The sequence below is a fragment of the Canis lupus genome, chromosome 1 (genome assembly GCF_011100685.1).
Source record: "Canis lupus familiaris isolate Mischka breed German Shepherd chromosome 1, alternate assembly UU_Cfam_GSD_1.0, whole genome shotgun sequence".
NCBI classification, from domain to species: domain Eukaryota; kingdom Metazoa; phylum Chordata; class Mammalia; order Carnivora; family Canidae; genus Canis; species Canis lupus.
Genome location: NC_049222.1, coordinates 105,349,817 through 105,369,678, shown reverse-complemented (window position 1 = coordinate 105,369,678; position 19,862 = coordinate 105,349,817). Strand labels below are relative to the sequence as shown.

The 19,862-nt window shown below is 41.6% G+C and overlaps 1 protein-coding gene across 1 annotated transcript; it reads left to right on the top strand.

The window, feature by feature from the left end:
- The first annotated feature begins 10,828 nt into the window (after positions 1–10,828).
- LOC102156917 (zinc finger protein 677-like) lies at positions 10,829–17,815 on the top strand. Its single transcript, XM_038527997.1, has 2 exons — positions 10,829–11,463; positions 15,739–17,815. The coding sequence occupies exons 1-2, from the start codon at positions 11,449–11,451 to the stop codon at positions 15,940–15,942; spliced, it is 219 nt and encodes a 72-aa protein (XP_038383925.1). The 5' UTR covers positions 10,829–11,448; the 3' UTR covers positions 15,943–17,815.
- The last annotated feature ends 2,047 nt before the right edge of the window (positions 17,816–19,862 follow it).

Sequence of the window (19,862 nt, the reverse complement as noted above, 5' to 3'; positions counted from 1 at the left end):
CCCGAGATCACAACCTGAGCTGAAGGCACATGGTCAAACACTGAGCCACCCAGGCATCTCCCCCTTTTTAAAATATTTTATTTATTTATTTGAGAGGGAGAGAGAGAGAGAGAGAGAGAGAATGTGAGAGAGTGCACACAAGAGCAGAGGGAGGGAGGAGCAGATTCCCCACTGAGCAAGGAACTAGACATGGGGCTCGATCCTAGGACCCCGGGATCATGACTTGAGCTAAAGGCAGACACTTAACCAACTGAGCTACCTAGGTGCCCCTGTCCCCCTTTCTATATTCAAAAAGTTTTATTTCTACATGTGAATAACTATTTAAAACATCATTCATAGAGACAACATGCTCTACATTTCACACATGGGAGTAGTCAGGGTTAGTTGAAAGTGCACATTACGAATTTCAAAATGCACAAGATGCTAGTGGGGTCTTGCTACAATGCAGACTGTTTCAGAAAGTCTGGGATGGGCCCTGAGATTCCATACTTTAATTGGATCTAGTGATACCAACTTTATGTGTCCATAAATCACCCCTTGTATGGCAAGGAGCTAGAACATTAAGAAAACACTCCTTGGATAACTTTAAAATTGAGAAGTTTATGGTTTGTGCCTGGGTTTTGGCAGCTGCAAAACAAAGTTTACACAAATGAAAAGGTCTAAAATAATAACAATAATTTAACACTCATACATTAGGTATCATTTAACTGTTTATATTATAAACATTTGTTTATATTATAAATTATTACATTATCATTACACTGATGTATAAAACCACTAATTAATCTATGAGCTGTCATAATTCCCATTTTATGAGAATATTGTATAAAACATCTAGTGAACTGATGAGACTGAGTTTGAACCTAGTTATTGGGGCAAGAATTTAAACAGGAAGAGACTTAAGGATTGAAACTACAAAAATGAGATAAGAAGGTAACAACAGATAATAGTTTTAAAATATTTATTTGGGGACCCCTGGGTGGCTCAGCGGTTTAGTGCATGCCTTCAGCCCAGGGCCTGATCCTGGAGTCCCGGGATCGAGTCCCACGTCAGGCTCCCTGCATGGAGCCTGCTTCTCCCTCTGCCTGTGTCTCTGCCTCTCTTTCTCTGTGTGTCTCTCATGAATAAATAAAATCTTTAAAAAATAAATTAAATTAAATTAAATTAAATTAAATTAAATTAAATTAAATTAAATATTTATTTGGTGGGATGGCTAGGTGGCTCAGCAGTTGAGTGTCTGCCTTTGGCTCAGCGCATGATCCTGGAGTCCTGGGATCGAGTCCCACATCGGGTTTCCTGCATGGAGCCTGCTTCTCTCTCTGCCTCTCTGTGTCTATCATGAATAAATAAATGAAAACTTTTTAAAAATAAAATATTTATTTGGTATAAATCAGGCAACCATACTAACTAAAAATTGATACAGCAGAAAATATTCATTGTTGTATGAAATGTTCATGAAATGGGCAAAAGACATGAACAGAAATCTCACAGAGGAAGACATAGACATGGCCAACAAGCACATGAGAAAACGCTCCGCATCACTGGCCATCAGGGAAATACAAATCAAAACCACAATGAAATACCACCTCACACCAGTAAGAATGGGGAAAATTAACAAGGCAGGAAACAACAAATGTTGGAGAGGATGTGGAGAAAGGGGAACCCTCTTACACTGTTGGTGGGAATGTAAACTGGTGCAGTCACTCTGGAGAACTGTGTGGAGGTTCCTCAAAGAGTTAAAAATAGACCTGCCCTACGACCCAGCAATTGCACTGCTGGGGATTTACCCCAAAGATACAGATGCAGTGAAACACCGGGACACCTGCATCCTGATGTTTATAGCAGCAATGTCCACAATAGTCAAACTGTGGAAGGAGCCTCAGTGTCCATCGACAGATGATGGATACAGAAGATGTGGTCTATGTATACAATGGAATATTCCTCAGCCATTAGAAACGACAAATACCCACCATTTGCTTCGACGTGGATGGAACTGGAGGGTATTATGCTGAGTGAAATAAATCAATCGGAGAAGGACAAACATTATATGGTCTCATTCATTTGGGGAATATAATAAAGGGGAAAAGAGAAAAAAATGAGTGAGAAATATCAGAGAGGGAGACAGAACATGAGAGACTCCTAACTCTGGGAAACGAACAAGGGGTGGTAGAAAGGGAGGTGGGCAGAGGTTGGGGGTGACTGGGTGACGGGCACTGAGGGGCGCACTTGATGGGATGAGCACTGGGTGTTATGCTCTATGTTGGCAAATTGAACTTCAATAAATAAATAAATTTTTTAAAAAGGTATATTTCCATTTTTTTAAAATTACTTTCTTCATTCATTTAACCAACTGTGCCACCCAGGTGTCTATGATACTTCTTTTTAAGACCAACCTAAATTTTTAAAAAATCCCTGGGGATCTTCATATATAAATGGAAGATCCATAATCTGGATGACCCTCCTGGAAAATTCATGGATAATTTCATTTAGGACAACGTCAGAAATTCCTACAGCGGGGTCAAATGGTGAATTAATGGGAAGACCGTTAATGCCATTTGCCAGAATCATCTGAGATCTGCATTAGGAGCACTGAACATACTTTTTAGGACACAGCCTTCTCCTGGAGCCTAAGACCAGGGAATAGTGTTCCCTTCACTTGCAAGCACCCAGCAAGTGAAATTAGTGGGTTTCTAAAAAATTTTTAGACCTGGGGATCCCTGGGTGGCTCGGCGGTTTGGCGCCTGCCTTTGGCCCAGGGCACAATCCTGGAGTCCCAGGATCGAGTCCCACTTCCGGCTCCCTGCATGGAGCCTGCTTCTCCCTCTGCCTGTGTCTCTGCCTCTCTCTCTCTCTCTCTCTCTCTGTCTCTCTCTCTCTCATGAATAAATAAATCTTTTAAAACAAATTTTTAGACCTACAATGCTCCCAATCTGTAACTTCAACGTCAGTGTCATAAAGGAAAATATTTTAACATAAAAGATTGTAGTTTCAACCAAAATGCAATAAAAGCCCTCATCTCTCTATTCTCTTTGGTTTTTCTTTTAAAGATTTTATTCATTTATTCATGAGGACCCTGAGAGAGAGGCAGAGACACAGGCAGAGGGAGAAGCAGACTCCTTCTGGGGAGCCCTTTGCAGGACTCCATCCCAGGAACCTGGGATCATGACCTGAGTTGAAGGTAGATGCTCAACCACTGAGCTACCCCGGTGCCCCTACTCTCCCTGTTTTCAATACAACACCTTATGACTCTGGATGAACAAATACTGGTTTCCTCTATCTGCTGAGACTAATCTTTTATCATCCTTGCTTAATATTTGACACTAAAATGTATTTCCTGTATTCTTTTATTTCTGAAGTTTATAGTTTTACACATGCCTGACAAAATGGGAATCCACGTCAGAAATGGCGATTAATTTTTTTCAGTTTTTAAATTTAAGTTCTATTTGCCAACCTATAGGAGTATAACACCCCGTGCTCATCCCATCAAGTGCCCTCCTCAGTGCCTGTCGCCCAGTTAACTCAACGTCTCCGCCCATCTCCCCTTCGACAACCCTTTGTTTGTTTCCCAGAGCTAGGAGTCTCTCATGGTTTGTCTCCCTAATTTTTCCCACTTGTTCCCTTCCTTTCCTTTATAATCCCTTTCACTATTTCTTGTATTCCCCGTAGGAGTCAAACCATGTGATGATTGTCCTTCTCTGATTGACTTATGTCACTCAGCTTAATACCCTCTTTGTCGATCCATATCGAAGCAAATGGTGGGTATTCATCTCGTCAGATGGCTGAGTACAATTCAATTGTATATATATACCACAACTTCTTTATCCATTCATCTGTTGAAGGATACTGAGGCTCCTTCCACAGTTTGGCTATTGTGGACATTGCTGCTATGAACATTGGGGTGCAGGTGTCCCAGCATTTCACTACATCTGTATCTTTAGAGCAAATACCCAGTAATGCAATTGCTGGGTATTAGGGTAGCTCTATTTTTAAATTTTTGAGGAACCTCCATGCTGTTTTCCAGAGTAGCTGTACCAGTTCACATTCCCACCAGCAATGCAAGAGAGTTCCCCTTCTCCACATCCTCTCCAACATTTATTGTTTCCTATCTTGTTAATTTTAGCCATTCTCACTGGTGTGAAGTGGTATCTCATTGTGGTTTTGATTTGTTTTTCCCTGATGGCAAATGATGTGGAGCATTTTCTCATGTGCTTGTTGGCCATGTGTATGTCTTCTTTGATGACATTTCTGTTCATGTCTTTTGCCAATTTTAGGATTGGATTTTTGGTTTCTTGGGTGTTGAGCATAAGAAGTTCTTTATAGATTTTGGATACTAGCCCTTTATCTTATATGTCATTTGCAAATATCTTCTCCCATTCTGTAGGTTGTCCTTTAGTTTTGTTGACTGTTTCTTTGGCTGTGCAGAAGCTTTTTATCCTGATTAAATCCCAATAGTTCATTTTTGCTTTTGTTTCCCTTGCCTTCATAGATGTATCTTGCAAGACGTTACTGTGGCCAAGTTCAAAAAGGGTGTTGCCTGTGTTTTCCTCTATGATTTTGATGGAATTTTGTCTCACATTTAGATCTTTCAACCATTTTGAAGTTTATCTTTTTGTATGGTGTAAGAGAATGGTCCAACTTCATTCTTTTGCACATGGCTGTCCAATTTTCCCAGCACCATTTATTGAAGAGACAGTCTTTCATCCAGAGGATAGTCTTTCATGCTTTGTCGAATATTAGCTGGCCATAGAATTGAGGGCCCATTTCTTGGTTCTCTATTCTGTTCCATTGATCTATGTGTCTGTTTTTGTGCCAGTACCACACCGTCTTGATGATCACAGCTTTGTAGTATAACTTGAAATCGGCATTGTGATGCCCCCAGCTCTGGTTTTCTTTTTCAATATTACCCCTGGCTATTCAAGGTCTTTTCTTAAGAAAGACAAAACTTAAGATTATTTGTTCCAACTCTGAAGAAAGTCCATGGTATTTTGATAGGGATTGGATTGAACGTGTAAATTGCCCTGGGTAGCATTGACATTTTCACAATATTAATTGTTCCAATCCATGAACATGGAATATTTTTCCATCTCTTTGTGTCTTCCTGAATTTCTTTCAGAAGCATTCTGTAGTTTGCAGGGTATAGATCCTTTACCCTTTTGGTTAGGTTTATTCCTAGGTATTTTGTGCTTTTGGGTGCAATTGTAAGTGGCACTAACTCCTTAATTTCTCTTTCTTCAGTCTCATTGTTAGTGTATAGAAATGCCACTGATATCTGGGCATTGATTTTGTATCCTGCCACACTGCCAATTGTTGTATGAGTTCTAGCAATCTTGGGGTGGAGTCTTTTGGGTTTTCTCTGTATCATGTCAGCTGCAAAGAGGGAGAATTTGACTTCTTCTTTGCCATTTGAATGCCTTTTGTTTTTGTTTTTGTTTTTTTTTTTGTTGCCTGATTGCTGAGGCGAGCACTTCTAGTACTATGTTGAATAGCAGTGGTGAGAGTGGACATCCCTGTCTTGTTCCTGATCTTAGGGGAAAGGCTTTCAGTGTTTCCCCATTGAGAATGATATTTGCTGTGGGCTTTTCATAGATGGTTTTTAAAATGCTGAGGAATGTTCCCTCTATCCCTACACTCTGGAGAGTTTTGATCAGGAATGGATGCTGTATTTTGTCAAATGCTTTCTCTGTACCTATTGAGAGGATCATATGGTTCTTGTTTTTTCTCTTGTTGGTGTGCTATCATGTTGATTGTTTTAGGAGTGTTGAACCAGCCTTGCATCCTGGGGATAAATCCCACTTGGTAATGGTGAATAATCTTCTTAATGTATTGTTGGACCCTATTGGCTAGTATATTGTTAAGAATTTTTGCATCCGTGTTCATCAGGGATATTGGTCTATAATTCTCCTTTCTGGTGGGGTCTTTGTCTGGTTTTGTAATTAAGGTGATGCTGGCCTCATAAAACGAGTTTGGAAATATTCCATCCCTTTCTATGCTTTGGAACAGCTTTAGTAGAATAGGTATTATTTCTTCTTTAAATGTTTGATAGAATTCCCCCGAGAAGCCATCTGGCACTGGACTTATGTGTCTTGGGGGGTTTTTGATGACTCACTGGTTATTGGCCTGTTCAGGTTATCTATTTCTTCCAGTTCCAGTTTTGGTAATTTGTGGCTTTCCAGAAATGCATTCATTTCTTCTAGACTGCCTAATTTGTTGATGTATAGCTGCTCATAATATGTTTTTAAAATCATTTGTATTTCTTTGGTATTGGTTGTGATCTCTCCTTTCTCATTCATGATTTTATTAATTTGAGTCTCTTCTCCTTTGTTTTTAATAAGGCTGGCTAATGGTTTGTCTATCTTATTAATTTTTTCAAAGAACTGACTCCTGGTTTTGTTGATCTGTTCTAAAGTCTTTCTGGTCTCTATTTCATTGAGTTCTGCTCGAATCTTTATTATCTCTCTCCTGCTCGGTGTAGGTTTTATTTGCTGTTCTTTCTCCAGTTCCTTTAGGTGTGAGCTTAGCTTATGTATTTGAGTTTTTTCCAATTTTTAGAAGGAGGTATTGTGAAGTGGTCCCTCTTAGGACCACTTTTTCTGTATCCCAAAGATTTTGAATGGTTGTATCCTCATTTTCATTAGTTTCCACTAATCTTTTTAATTCTATAATTTCATGGTTGACCCATTCACCTGTTAGTAGGATGCTCTTTAACCTTCACGTGTTTGAATTTCTTCCAAATTTCTTCTTGTGACTGAGTTCTAGTTTCAAAAATTTGTGGTCTGAAATATGCAGGGGACAATCCCAATCTTTTGTTATCAGTTGAGACCTGATTTGTGACCCAGTATGTGGTCTATTCTGGAGAAAGTTCCATGTGCACTTGAGAAGAATGTATATTCAGTTGTGTTCCGATGGAAAGTTCTGTATATATCTGTGAAATCCATCTAGTCCAGTGTATCATTTAAGGCCCTTGTTTCTTTGGTAATGTTGTGCTTAGAAGGTCTGTCATTTGCTGAGAGTGCCATATTGAAGTCTCCTACTATTCGTGTATTATTATCTAAGTATGTCTTAACTTTGGTTATTAATTGATTGATATACTTGGCAGCTCCCACATTAGGGTATAAATATTCATGATTGTTAGGTCTTCTTGTTGGATAGACCCTTTAAGTATGATATAGTGTCCCTCTTCCTCTCTTACTACAGTCTTTGGGATAAACTTTATCTGATATGAGGATTGTTATCCCAGCTTTCTTTTGAGGACCATTTGAATGGTAAGTGGTTCTTCAATCTTTCATTTTCAGGCTAGAGGTGTCCTTAGGTCTAAAATGAGTCTCTTGTAGACAGCTCATAGATGGGTCTTGCTTTTTGTCCAGTCTGAAACCTGTGTCTTTTGATGGGATCATTTAGCCCATTCACGTTCAGAGTTACTATTGAAAGATATGAATTTATACTGTCATTGTAATACCTATTCAGTCCCCATTTTTGTGGATTATTTCTTTGGGCTTCCTCTTTATTTTACAGAGTCCCCCTTAATATTTCTTGCAGAGCCGGTTTGGTGGTCACATATTCTTTCAGTTTCTGCCTATCTTGGAAGCTCTTTATCTCTCCTTCTATTCTGAATGAGAGCCTTGCTGGATAAAGTATTCTTGGCTGCAGGTTCTTCTCATTTAGGACCCTGAGTATATCCTGCCAGCCCTCCCAGGGACAGTCTTAATCAACACTCAGTAGCAAGCTTAACTGTATCTCAGTAGGTATATATCACCCAGACATCCAAACATTTTCTGGTCCCAAATCTTAGTGGTTGTCACTAGGTGGCACTCAATGGCTTTTGCCATTAATTCCAAGCTGCATTACTAAGCATTAGAGCCACTTCCAAAATCATTTCTGAATCCATCACAGTGGGCCAAGGATAGACAAGAGCTTAAGAGACAGTACTTTTTGCAAACCAGAAATATTCTTTCTTAGGTCCTCATTCAAATATGGCTTCCTTTGGCATAGTTTCATGGATATGAGTTAGCAATATCCCTGGATGTAGAACATGCATCTCCCCAATCCAAATAGACCAGTCGAACACTGGCCTTCTTGTTTAGTTCTAAGGGTAGGTAAGGTAAGAATGCCAGTTTCTTTTTAGTCTCATGTGGAACATCATGGGTGGCTTCTGCCCAGAATATTCCTAACAATTTTACCATTTGTGCAAGCCCCTAGATCTTTGCTGCATTTAACAACCAGTCTCTTTTGGTGCCACTAAAGCATTTAGAATAGTTCTATGTAGCTTATTCCTCAGTTTCTGCTATTCTTATGATGTCATCAATATAGCGTATTATTACACTTGGTACCTATATCAAAGTCTAATCCCTCCTAATCAAATTGAGACAGCACACTGGTGAATTCAGGTAACTGGCAATAGAGTAAATGTAAACTAAGGTCCTTCTTACTCAAAGCTCAACTGCAGTTAGCCCTTTTCTTAGATAAGGCTGAGAGAAGAAGCATTTGCACAGTCAATGAGAACCAGTCTCCCTAGGCATGCTGAAATCATTGCGCTGTTGGGATAATGTGAGGGACTGCTAATGCCATGGGTGGCATTGCTTTATTTAAGCTTCAATAGCCTGTTAGTCTCCATGAGCCATCTACTCTTTTCAAGGGTCATAGGGGCTATTGTACAGAGAATTTGTTGGAATCAGTACACCAGTTTCTCACACATCACCGATATAGTCTATATTGCTTCAATCTTCACCGTAATTAATTTGAAGTGGTCCCCAGTGATTCAAGGTCAGGTTTCTCATTGTTCTGTTTTCTAGCTGGTAGGTTGAGTTTAAGTGAAGATAAAGTCCACAATAGTCCCAGGGTGGCTTGTGGCCATTTAGCCTCATCATCTTTCCACATTTCTCCACCATGTTCACATTAGAAACAGACTAGTAGACTGGATTTTACCAGTCTGTTTGTCTGGGACAAACAAGTTGCCACAAAACTCAAGAATGGGGAACAAAGCAGAGGAACACTTTTTAAAAAAGATTTTATTTATTCATTCATGAGAGACACACAGAGAGAGAGGCAGAGACATAGGCAGAGGGAGAAGCAGGCTCTCTGCAGGGAGCCGAATGTGGGACAGGATCCCAGATCCCAGGATCACGCCCTGAGCTGAAGGCAGATGCTTAACTGCTACACCACCCAGGCATCCCAGGAGAGGAACACTTTTTAAGGAGAAAAGAGTTATTTTAGGAAGGCCATGACAAACTCAGTCCAGTGGTGTAAACTGGGAGTTCAAAGTATAGCAGCTTTTCATTGATTGAGCTGTTGCCCAGACTGAGGGATTAGGAAAGCATCTCTTCCTCTGGCTGGAGTAGTAGAGTAGAATCCAAGTGCAAGGGCAAGTCCATGTTTTCCTATTGGGTCTGCAATTGATTAGGATGGGTAGGACTCCATTAGGGCTCCCCCTGCCAAAAGTTCCTAACTCCATTTTAGTAAGGTTTCTCATTATTTTCACAGCATCTAAACAAGCACAGCTTTGGCTGTTGTCTAATGGATGAGATTTCTGCTAGCCAAATAGGTATAACCTTGTCTTAAAGCCCATAGTATATTCCTTTTCAAATTTGTCAGTTTGCTACAGTGGACAGACCCTTTATCACCTCACTCTGTTTGGGGACTTCCAGGAAACACCTTATGTTATTTCACTAATTCCATCAGTTGATGAGTTAGTTGGTAATTGGCCACCCACCCCATCCCAGGTAGTAAATATCTGTGAGCAGTCCTTGGGGGGGGGGGTAACAACTGCAGGTATTGGGGGCACAAAGATGACCCAAAGTGAGAGAAGCCTGTCTATATTCACCTGGTTTGTGTTTGTTTTCACTGTTGGAAGAACTCCTGAGGACTTTCTCATATTCGGCTTCATTTCCTGTCATGCCACCTAACAAGCTCCACACACTTGAGGGTGACACCCATCTCCATTTCTTGTGGGCCAAAATTGTCACTAGGACCCATGGCAGGAATGTGTTCTCCAAACTCTCTTCACACCTGGAAGTGATGAAAAAGGAAGAGGAGAGGAACATAGGAGGAGAAAGAACACAAAAAGGGTAGAGGTGGGAAAAAGAGGAGGAGGAGGGAAGAAGAGCAGACCTGGTGGAGAGTGGCTGGGAAGGCACAGCTGCTAGTGTGCTCGACTGCCAGGACTTTCCCAGTTTTAGCAGGTAATCCTGCTTCTCAGGAACCTGGCCAGGCCAGGGAAAAGCAGGACGGCTGGTTGCCGGAGGGCAGCAATCAGAGGAAAAGCTGTGCCACCAACAGAAACTGGCAGAAGTAACAGCCTGTCATTTCTGAGGCTAGGTTATAAGACTCTGGATTCCCCCTGAGTCTCATTCTTTCTTTCCTGAACCACTGTTGTAAGCAGGTCCACGGAGAGGCTCCCCGCCCCCGACAGATCACTGGAGTCATCATCACATTCCACATTCCATCACTTACAAGACTCTAATCTCCAACTGCTCGCACCAAGAGCTTTTCAATTTAGCCATCCTCAGCTTGTTGAGATCTCTCAGCTTCTAATATAACTGCCCCTCATAACTCTACTCTTTCACCTTAAGTTTAGAAACATTAACTTCTAACAGGCAGGAAGCAGCTCTGCTCCACGGCGATCCAAAAGCCGAGAAACAAGCACAGTTGGAGAGGTCCAACGGACCCACAAACTGCCAGGGGCGGGGCGGGGCGGGGCGACTCGAGGCTCCGCCCCCACAATGGCTCCGCCCCTATCGCGCACTTCCTGCCCAGTCCCAACCGCTCTCCACGTCCCGCCTCTCGCCGGACGCAGCCCCGCCCAAGCCCCGCCCCTATAACCGCTCTTCCACCCGCGCGTGCGCAGTTGCCTGCAGACCCGGAAGTGAATTGAGTTGAGCGAGAAACGCTCGAGCGAGTGAATTTTGGATATTCTGTTTCAGACCCGTGCTTCGCGGCCCCACAGCCTCCAGTCTTCCACACCGGGGTTCTGTGGAGGTTACTACTGCAGTCCTTGCCTTCCCGCCCACCGTGAGTCCCGGCAGCCCCGGGTCGCGGCGTCCGCGTCCGCTTACAGCCCCTCGATTGGTGGAGACCGCCGCTTCGGATGCTTCCCTGTGCTTCCATTGCTCCGTCCAAGATCCAGGAAGGTGGGGGGCCTCTGTTCTGTGCGGCGTTGGGTCAGGGCCACTGCAGCTACAGAACGCATGGGCTTCCCAGCAGGGCAGTAAGCCGTGAAGAAAAGCGGGGAGACCGACTCATGGCTCGTCTCTGTGTCCATGAGCCCCTCGGGGGGCAGCGAGCGGCAGAGGACTGTCTTCTTAACGTGTTGAGATCCTCCCTCTGTGTGTGGTTGTGTCCCAGGAAAGAGGCATAGTTCATTCGAGGCATTGAACAGCCTGTTTTCAGCACTCAAGGTCCATTGTCAAGACTGATCTTATCCGAGAAATAAGCCCAGAGGAAGAGGAGGCAGAAATGACTCGTTCCCAGGTAGAATGCACGGTCTTGGTTGTTTCTTCTCTCTTTCCGGAAATGCTTCTTTTTTTTTTGGACTTCGTAGTGTACTCTCAAGGGATCTCCATAACGTTTGCTCGGACTTTCCCATATCTTCCTCAGTGCCTTTCATCTCCACTTACATTCCATCTCACCGCCACCCAGAGACTCGGAACTTGTGAAGAGGCTCTGCTGGGAGATCATTATGGGGAGGGTTTCGTACTCGGGTGTGAATAAGAAACCGCAAGTGGGTCTTGCGTGTGACCAAGGTTGGCAGAGGGGATTGTTTTAGGCGTTGCGTATGAGTGCACTGTCATTTCCTTGAAGAGCAGCATTTAGAAGAACTGCACATTTTAAGCAAAATAAGTCAGGCAGAGAAAGAAATACCATATGGGGGGGCAGCCCGGGTGGCTCAGCGGTCTCGCGCCGCCTTCAGTCCAGGGCGTGATCCTGGAGACCGGGGATCGAGTCCCACGTCGGGCTCCCTGCATGGAGCCTGCTTCTGCATTTCTTTCTCTGTCTCTCTCTCTCTCTCCTCTCTCTCTCATGAATAAATAAATAAAATCCTTAAAAACAAAAAAAGAAATACCATATGGTTTCCCTCATATGAGGAATTGACGAAATGAGACTTGAACATATGGGAAGGGGGGAGAAAAAACAGAGAGAGGGAAACAAACCTTAAGAGACTCTTAAGGATAGAGAACAAACAGGGCTGGTGGAGGGAGGAAAGGAGGTGGGTGATGGGTTTTAAGGGGGGCACTTGTCCTGTTGAGCACTAGGTGTTATACGTAAATCACTAAATTCTACTCCTGATAACAGTATTACAGTACATGTGAACTAACTAGAATTTAAATACAAATTTGGAAAAGGAAAGGAAAAAAAAAGAACTTCATGTTTACGTGCATGAATGTGCAGGAACAGCTGGAAAATAAGACTGAGAAGGGGTAACCTGTTGTCCCTGATTTTGCGAGGCATTTGAAGCTACACAAGTGAGTCAGCATGTTTCCAGCTCTAGAATGTTACCGATTTGGATTAGGATGGAAAGTTCTGAAACATTTCAATGATAAAGGATGTTTTATTGTATAATTTGGTTATTTTTTAAAGATTTTATTTATTTATTCATGAGAGACACAGAGAGGCAGAAATATAGGCAGAGTTCCAGGGTCCTCGCAGGGAGCCTGAGGCAGGACTCCATCCCGGACCCCAGGATCTCGCCCTGAGCTGAAGGCAGATGCTCAACCACTGAGCCACCCAGGGTTCCCATTGTATAATTTGTTTTAACAGTAAATGCTTTAACATCACTCACAGCATGACCACCCCATGCTCATTCATTCAGGGACTTTTGTGTAGCAGACATTTTAGGTAAAAATGTTTCAGCCATTATATTGAAGCAAAAAACTAGGTCTTTGGCATAATAGTGGCTGGAACCAAATTCCATTTCCACCAATTGTTACTAAAATACTACATTTCTTTTGCTTTAAAGTAGGCTCCACACTCAGCATGGAACCCAGTAGGGGCTTGAACTCAGTGGCCTTGAGATCAAGACCTGAGAGCTGAAATCAAGAGTCAGATGCTTAACCCACTGAGCCCCCCAGGTGCTCCTTCTTTTTTTTTTTTTTTTTTTTCAGGTGCTCCTTCTTTTGCTTTATTTATTTGTTTTGTTTTTTTTTTTTAATTCATGTGGGGGTGAGCAGAGACGCAGGCAGAGGGAGGAGCAGGCTTCATGCAGGGAGCCTGACATGAGATTTGATCCTGGGTCTCCAGGATCACGCCCTGGACTGAAGGCCGCACTAAACCGCTGAGCCATCGGGGCTGCCCCCTTCTTTTACTTTAAACATCACATGCTGTATGTATATCTTTGTTTTAAGGTTAAACTCTGAACAGTATTACACATTTTGGACTAAGAAGTAAAACATCTCCTTCTCTGTCATGCCCTCACTCATCACTCACCAGTTTTGTTTTTTTAAAGATTTATTTATTTATTTATGATAGACATAGAGAGAGAGAGGCAGAGACACAGAAGGAGGGAGAAGCAGGCTCCACGCCAGGAGCCGGATGCGGGACTTGATCCTCGGACTCCAGAATCACGCCCTGGGCCAAAGGCAGGAGCCAAACCGCTGAGCCACCCAGGGATCCCCCACTCACCAGTTTTGTAATCACTGTTGCCTGTTCTGTGGAAGATTAGGTGTATGTCTTATAAAAATGCATTTACCTATCATTAGGTGATTTTAGTTAAAAGTTTTCAGTGAATGTTATATTGTGATATTTTATTCTGCACACATATATTGGAGTTGTTTTCATGCTAGTAAACATAGAGATAACTTGTTCTTTTCGATCCTCATTAAAAACATTCTCTGAATGACGACACATGTATTCCACATGGTTCCCAGTGTCCAGGCATCTTGTGCAGTGGTGAATGGAAGGAGCCATGGCCATAATACCCCTTGTGTCAGCCTCAGTTTTAGTGGAAATACTTCTGTTGTTTACTGCCAATCATGCATGATATTTACTGGAATCTTCTTACTTAATAATACCTCTAATTTTTTTCAGCATGATTTTTATCCAGTAATCTTTTTTTTTTTTAATTCATGAGAGACAGAGAGAGAGAGAGAGAGAGAGAGAGGCAGAGACACAGGCAGAGGGAGAAGCAGGCTCCACACAGGGAGCCCGACGCGGGACCTGGTCACAGGTCCCCAGGATCACACCCCGGGCTGCAGGTGGCACTAAACCGCTGCGCCACCAGAGCTGCCTTATCCAGTAATCTCTTAAAAGAGCTAAAGCTTTCCTAATTTTTTTCTATTTTTATCTATTAAATTAATGTAAAACAGTAATAAATTTTACAATCTTCAAGCATTGATTTATTGGATAAACTTACTTTGCTTATGTGTAAATGGACATTTAAATGGACAAAATATTTATATTTACATACACATATTTAATGAAAAACACAAGGTTTTCTATTTTCATTTTTGTATTTTTTTAAACTAGGCTCCTACAGAATAATGTTGACAACAACTTAATTAAAAATAAATACAATTTCCAAATGTCCATTTTACCAAAAATACTGAAATACATATGAACAACAATAAAATGATAGATTTAAAAAGTTCATCCCAAAAATCTGAGAGGACTACTTTTACTGAAAATGTGTATGTGTGCATGGATGTATGCAAGCAGAAACCTACGGTGTGTATAAAAGATGCACTCTTTCATAAATAACTTTTATATTCATTTTAACCTTTGAAAATTGTTCTTATGGGGCGTCTGGGTGGCTCAGGTAAGCAACTGACCTTTGGCTTGGGTCATGATCCCAGGATCCTGGGATTGAGTCCCGTGTTGGGCTTCCTGCTCAGCAGGTAGTCTGCTCACTCCACTCCTGCTCAAGCACGTGTGCACTCTCGCGTGTGTGCTCTCTTTCACATAAATAAATAAAACCTTTAAAGAAAAAAAAGAAAATTGTTCTTGGGAATTTTTCATGGCTTTAAATTTTTTTCTACACTAACTCATTGGTGAATTAATCATGGTAAGAACAGTAATGTACTATGTGTGTGCGTATCTAATGACATTTTCTGCAGGTCCATGTTTTTAGCTTTGAACTTATGTCATGTTTTCTCACTTAGGAAACCCTCTATCAATGTACTTTTAATGCTGTATCTGTTACTTAACTGTGTGATTCTTCAGGTTCAATTCTAAATTCTGAACACCTGGTTCAGGTGCCGGCTCTGCCATTTCTTAGCTGTCTGACCCAAGGCGGGTTTCTAAGAGTCTCTGTGACAGTTGCCTCCTCTATAAGGTGGACACAGATCTCTCTCCAATTTTATTACACAAAATAATACCCATCTGAGTGATGTTTAGCACATCATAAATGTTCAAAACCTTTTTGTCTCTGCCATTATAATCATCATCACATTCTTAGATTTTAAACTTTCCTAAAAGTCACTGTGAACGTTGTAAAGACACCGCTCATAGTGTAGCTCATCAGAGAAATAGTTGGTGTGTAAAATGTACTATCTAGCGCCTCTGTATAGTCCACCTTGTGGTGAATTTTTATTTGTATATTTTGTTGTTCACAAAATTGTGGAATGTACAGTGATGTGGATTTATGTCCTCGGGTTGAGAAGCACAATAACAAAAAATTAGAGATATATGACTTGCTCAAAATTATCTTACACTGTTTTGTCACTACAGTCCAGTCCTTATACATCTCTCCTATAATTTGTGTGAAGATAAGTCTCCCCATGGTCTCTTAGTGAAATGTACTTTTAATTACAGGTCCTGTTGACCTTCAGGGATGTGGCCATAGAATTTTCTCTGGAGGAGTGGCAATGCCTGGACCCTACTCAGAGGGCCTTGTACAGGGATGTAATGTTGGAGAACTATAGGAACCTGGTCTCCCTGGGTGAGGATGATGTCCCTCCAAATGTTGGCATCTGCCCTAGTGAGTTTCTTGGGAGCCCCTGCCTTGCTAGACTGTGACTGAAGCTGTATTGACTCTAAATTGAAAGCTTGAGGTGGCTTCTGGACTTTCATCTCCTCCTCTGTTCAAATGATTTGCCCACTCCTCACTAGATTAGTGTTACTTATACCACCTGTGTCATCACAAAACCTTGTAGCAAAATTTTAAGATACTGGATTCCCTGGTTTTACTCCCATGCTTTTGAGTCCGTAATTCTCAGAAGAGAAGTAGATGTCCATGTATGTAAAAGATTTGTTAAGCCAGTCAGTGGATGATATTAGTGTAGACCCATCTGTAACATCTCTCCTCAGCTGAACAAAGGCCTAGGATTATATTCTGGAAAAGTCCCAACACATAACTTTCCTTAAGCAGAAATCTCTCTGACCTGAATATTATCTCCATTTTAGGGCAAGGATCAGGGCCCAGGGCTGTGGAGGGCAAATTGAAAATAGTAGGTGGGACTATATCAAAGATGTGAACACTGGTAACAGCTGAGATGGTCAGAGATGAAACTCCTTTGTCAAATATTGCTTGGGAAACTCTCCAAAGAGGAGAGGTCTGTGGGAAAAGAAAAGTACCTGTGAGCACTCAAAAGAAATCTCCCCCATTACTCTGCTCTGCAGACATGCAGAAACATATCCTCCAACCCCCGAGTGGCATTCCAGCTGATGCAGAGACAAAGGCAGTCTTTATCATGACCTGCAACACTATTATCTGGCTGCTCTGACCTTTTTGGTGCCTTGGCTTTGAGAGGAATGAGAGGGCTGTTTCATAGCGGTCCTCTTTCCCTCTGGTCTCTCCTTTCATACTTGATTCCATGTTTCCAACTGATCCATCAGTTCTTCCATAGTCCTGACTCCAGGACCTCTGCTGATTTTCTCCTCAGTTCCTGTGTTTGGGAGACCTTCTTAGGAGATAGGAAGGCATTGGGTGCTCCTCTATTGCATTTGGGGCCTGAAGGTTGCATGTGACTGTCTCGAGGCCTCATAGCCATTTTGTCATGCCTGCTTTTGCCACATATGGAGTATAACGAGGCAATGGGTGGATCTTCTGAGACTATTAGTCAGCAGTACTATACAGACAATGGACAGAGAGATTGTCTCTTTGAAACCCAGTTCTACATGGGAAACATGTCTTAGTTTTCTCAAAGACCGTGAAAAATCTTAACCACCTTGCTTTACTTCTTTTATATTACATTATTCTCCTTCCTGCACTCTGCCTAGGCTAGGGATGCAGACAAAACTTGGCTCTTCCAGATTTTGTATTTTCCTAAGTTTTTGCAATTTTGCTTGTGAAACATGTTTTCCTAGGGTCTGAGATATCCTTTTTCTGCTGCGATAACCCACTTCTAGAAGATAGAAAACTTCTGGTAGACTAACCCATGGAGAGGGTTTATTAGGTAAACCGCTGAACTACCCAGGGATCCCCCTAGGTTTTTTGAACAAAATTTTTGAAGAACACTTTGATTAATGCATTACAGTGCTGTCCTGCTATTTAACAGATGTGCCCATTTAAGCCACTGAGTAGAGCAGTCATCAAGTCCTAGGGATGCGGAAATAGAAGGTATCAGGAGATTCTGACTGATAAGTGATTGATAAGTAGTTATCTTTTTGCTCTTTGTGGGGTGTCACAGTGTCTCCCAAGGGTACTGTGGCAATGTTGATCAACTATCTAATGATCATTGCCTTTGAGCTAGCAATCAAAGATATATGAACTTATGCCAAGGAGAACATTGTCACAACCGTTTATCTCTGAGGCTTTGACCAAACTATGGTTCATGCCAAACTGTTCCACTGCATGCAACACTGTTCAGTTTCCTATAAACAAATATAACTGTGATGCGTCTTGAGGGAACTTATGAAGTTAAATGAAGCCTTCTTTTTTTTTTTAATTCCATGGTAGCTAACATATAGTGTTACATTAGTTTCAGGTATACAATATTATGCCTTTATTTAAAATTCTAATTTATGTTTAAGCCACTGTAATTTTCATCATGTACATTTCTGTGACTAAACATGAACTTTAAAAAATTTAATCATTAATTACATATTTTTATGAGACTCAGAATATATAATTTGGTGTTGAATCTTTTTTTTTTAACTTTTTAAAATTTATTTATAATAGTCACAGAGAGAGAGAGAGAGAGAGAAAGGCAGAGACACAGGCAGAGGGAGAAGCAGGCTCCATGCACCGGGAACCCGATGTGGGATTCGATCCCGGGTCTCCAGGATCGCGCCCTGGGCCAAAGGCAGGCACCAAACCGCTGCGCCACCCAGGGATCCCTTGGTGTTGAATCTAATAAACCATTGCTTAACCCAAAGTTAGGAAGATTTATACCTGTTTTATTCCAAGTATTTTATAGTTGTAATTCTTGCTTTAAGTTCTTTGATCTTGTTTTGAATTGACTTAATTTAAAACCTATTTCTTAGGATTATGGATTTTTCTTTAAAGATTAAAAAAAATTAAAGAGAGAGCATGCATGTAAGTGAGGGAAGAAACAGAGCGGAAAGAAGAATCTCCCTGAGACTTGGCAATAAGTGCAGAGACCCACAGAAGGCTCCATCTCATGACACTGAGATCATGACCTGAACCGAAATCAAGAGTTAGATGCTTAACTGAGCCACCCAGGTATTCCAAATGGACTTTTTCGTTCCACCCAGGTATTCCAAATGGACTTTCCCCCCATATATATATTTTTTTTTTTTATTGAAGTTTGATTTGCCAACATATACTATAACACCCAGTGCTCATCCCATCAAGTGCCCCCCTCAGTGCCCATCACCCAGACATCCCATCCCCTGCCCACCTCCCTTTCTACCACCCCTTGTTCGTTTCCCAGAGTTAGAAGTCTCTCAGTTTGTTCAACCTCTTAATTTTTCCCTCTCATTTTCCCTCCTTTCCTATAAACCCTGTCACTATTATATTCCACATGAGTGAAACCATACAATGATTGTTCTCCAGTTGACTTACTTCACTCACATAATACCCTCCAGATCCAAACCTGTCGAAGCAAATGGTGAGTATTCATCATTTCTAATGGCTGAGTAATATTCCATTGTGTGTGTGTACCATTTCTTCTTTATTCATTCATCTTTCGATGGACACCGAGGCTCCTTCCACAGTTTGGCTATTGTGGACATTGCTGCTATAAACATTGGGGTGCAGGTGTCTCGCTTTTCAATGCATCTGTATCTTTAGGGTAAATCCCCAGTAGTGCAACTGCTGGGTCATAGGGTAGCTCTATTTTTAACTCTAAGGAACCTCCGCACTGTCTTCGAAAGTGGCTATACCAGTTCATGTTCCCACCAACAGTGCAAGAGGGTTCCCCTTTCTCCACATCGTCTCCAACATTTCTTGTTTCCTATCTTGTAATTTTCACTGGGGTGAGGTGGTATCTCATTGTGGTTTTGATTTGTATTTCCCTGATGGCAAGTGATGCGGAGCATTTTCTAATGTGCTTCTGGTCATGTGTAGGTCTTCTTTGGTGAAATTTCTGTTCATGTCTTCTGCCCATTTCACAATTGGATTGTTTGTTTCTTTGCTGTTGAGTTTATTAAGTTCGTTATAGATCTTGGATACTAGCCTTTTATCTGATAGGTAATTTGCAAATATCTTCTCCCATTCTGTAGGTTGACTTTTAGTTTTGTTGACTGTTTCTTTGGCTGTGCAGAAGCTTTTTATCTTGATTAAGTCCCAGTAGTATTTTTGCTTTTGTTTCCCTTGACTTCATAGATGTATCTTGCAAGAAATTGCTATGGCCAAGTTCAAAAAGGGTGCTGCCTGTGTTCTCCTCTAGGATTTTGATGGATTCTTGTCTCACATTTAGATCTTTCAACCATTTTGAGTTTATCGTTGTGTGTGGTATAAGAGAATGGTCTAGTTTCGTTCTTCTGCATGTGGCTGTCCAATTTTTCCAGCACCATTTATTGAAGAGACAGTC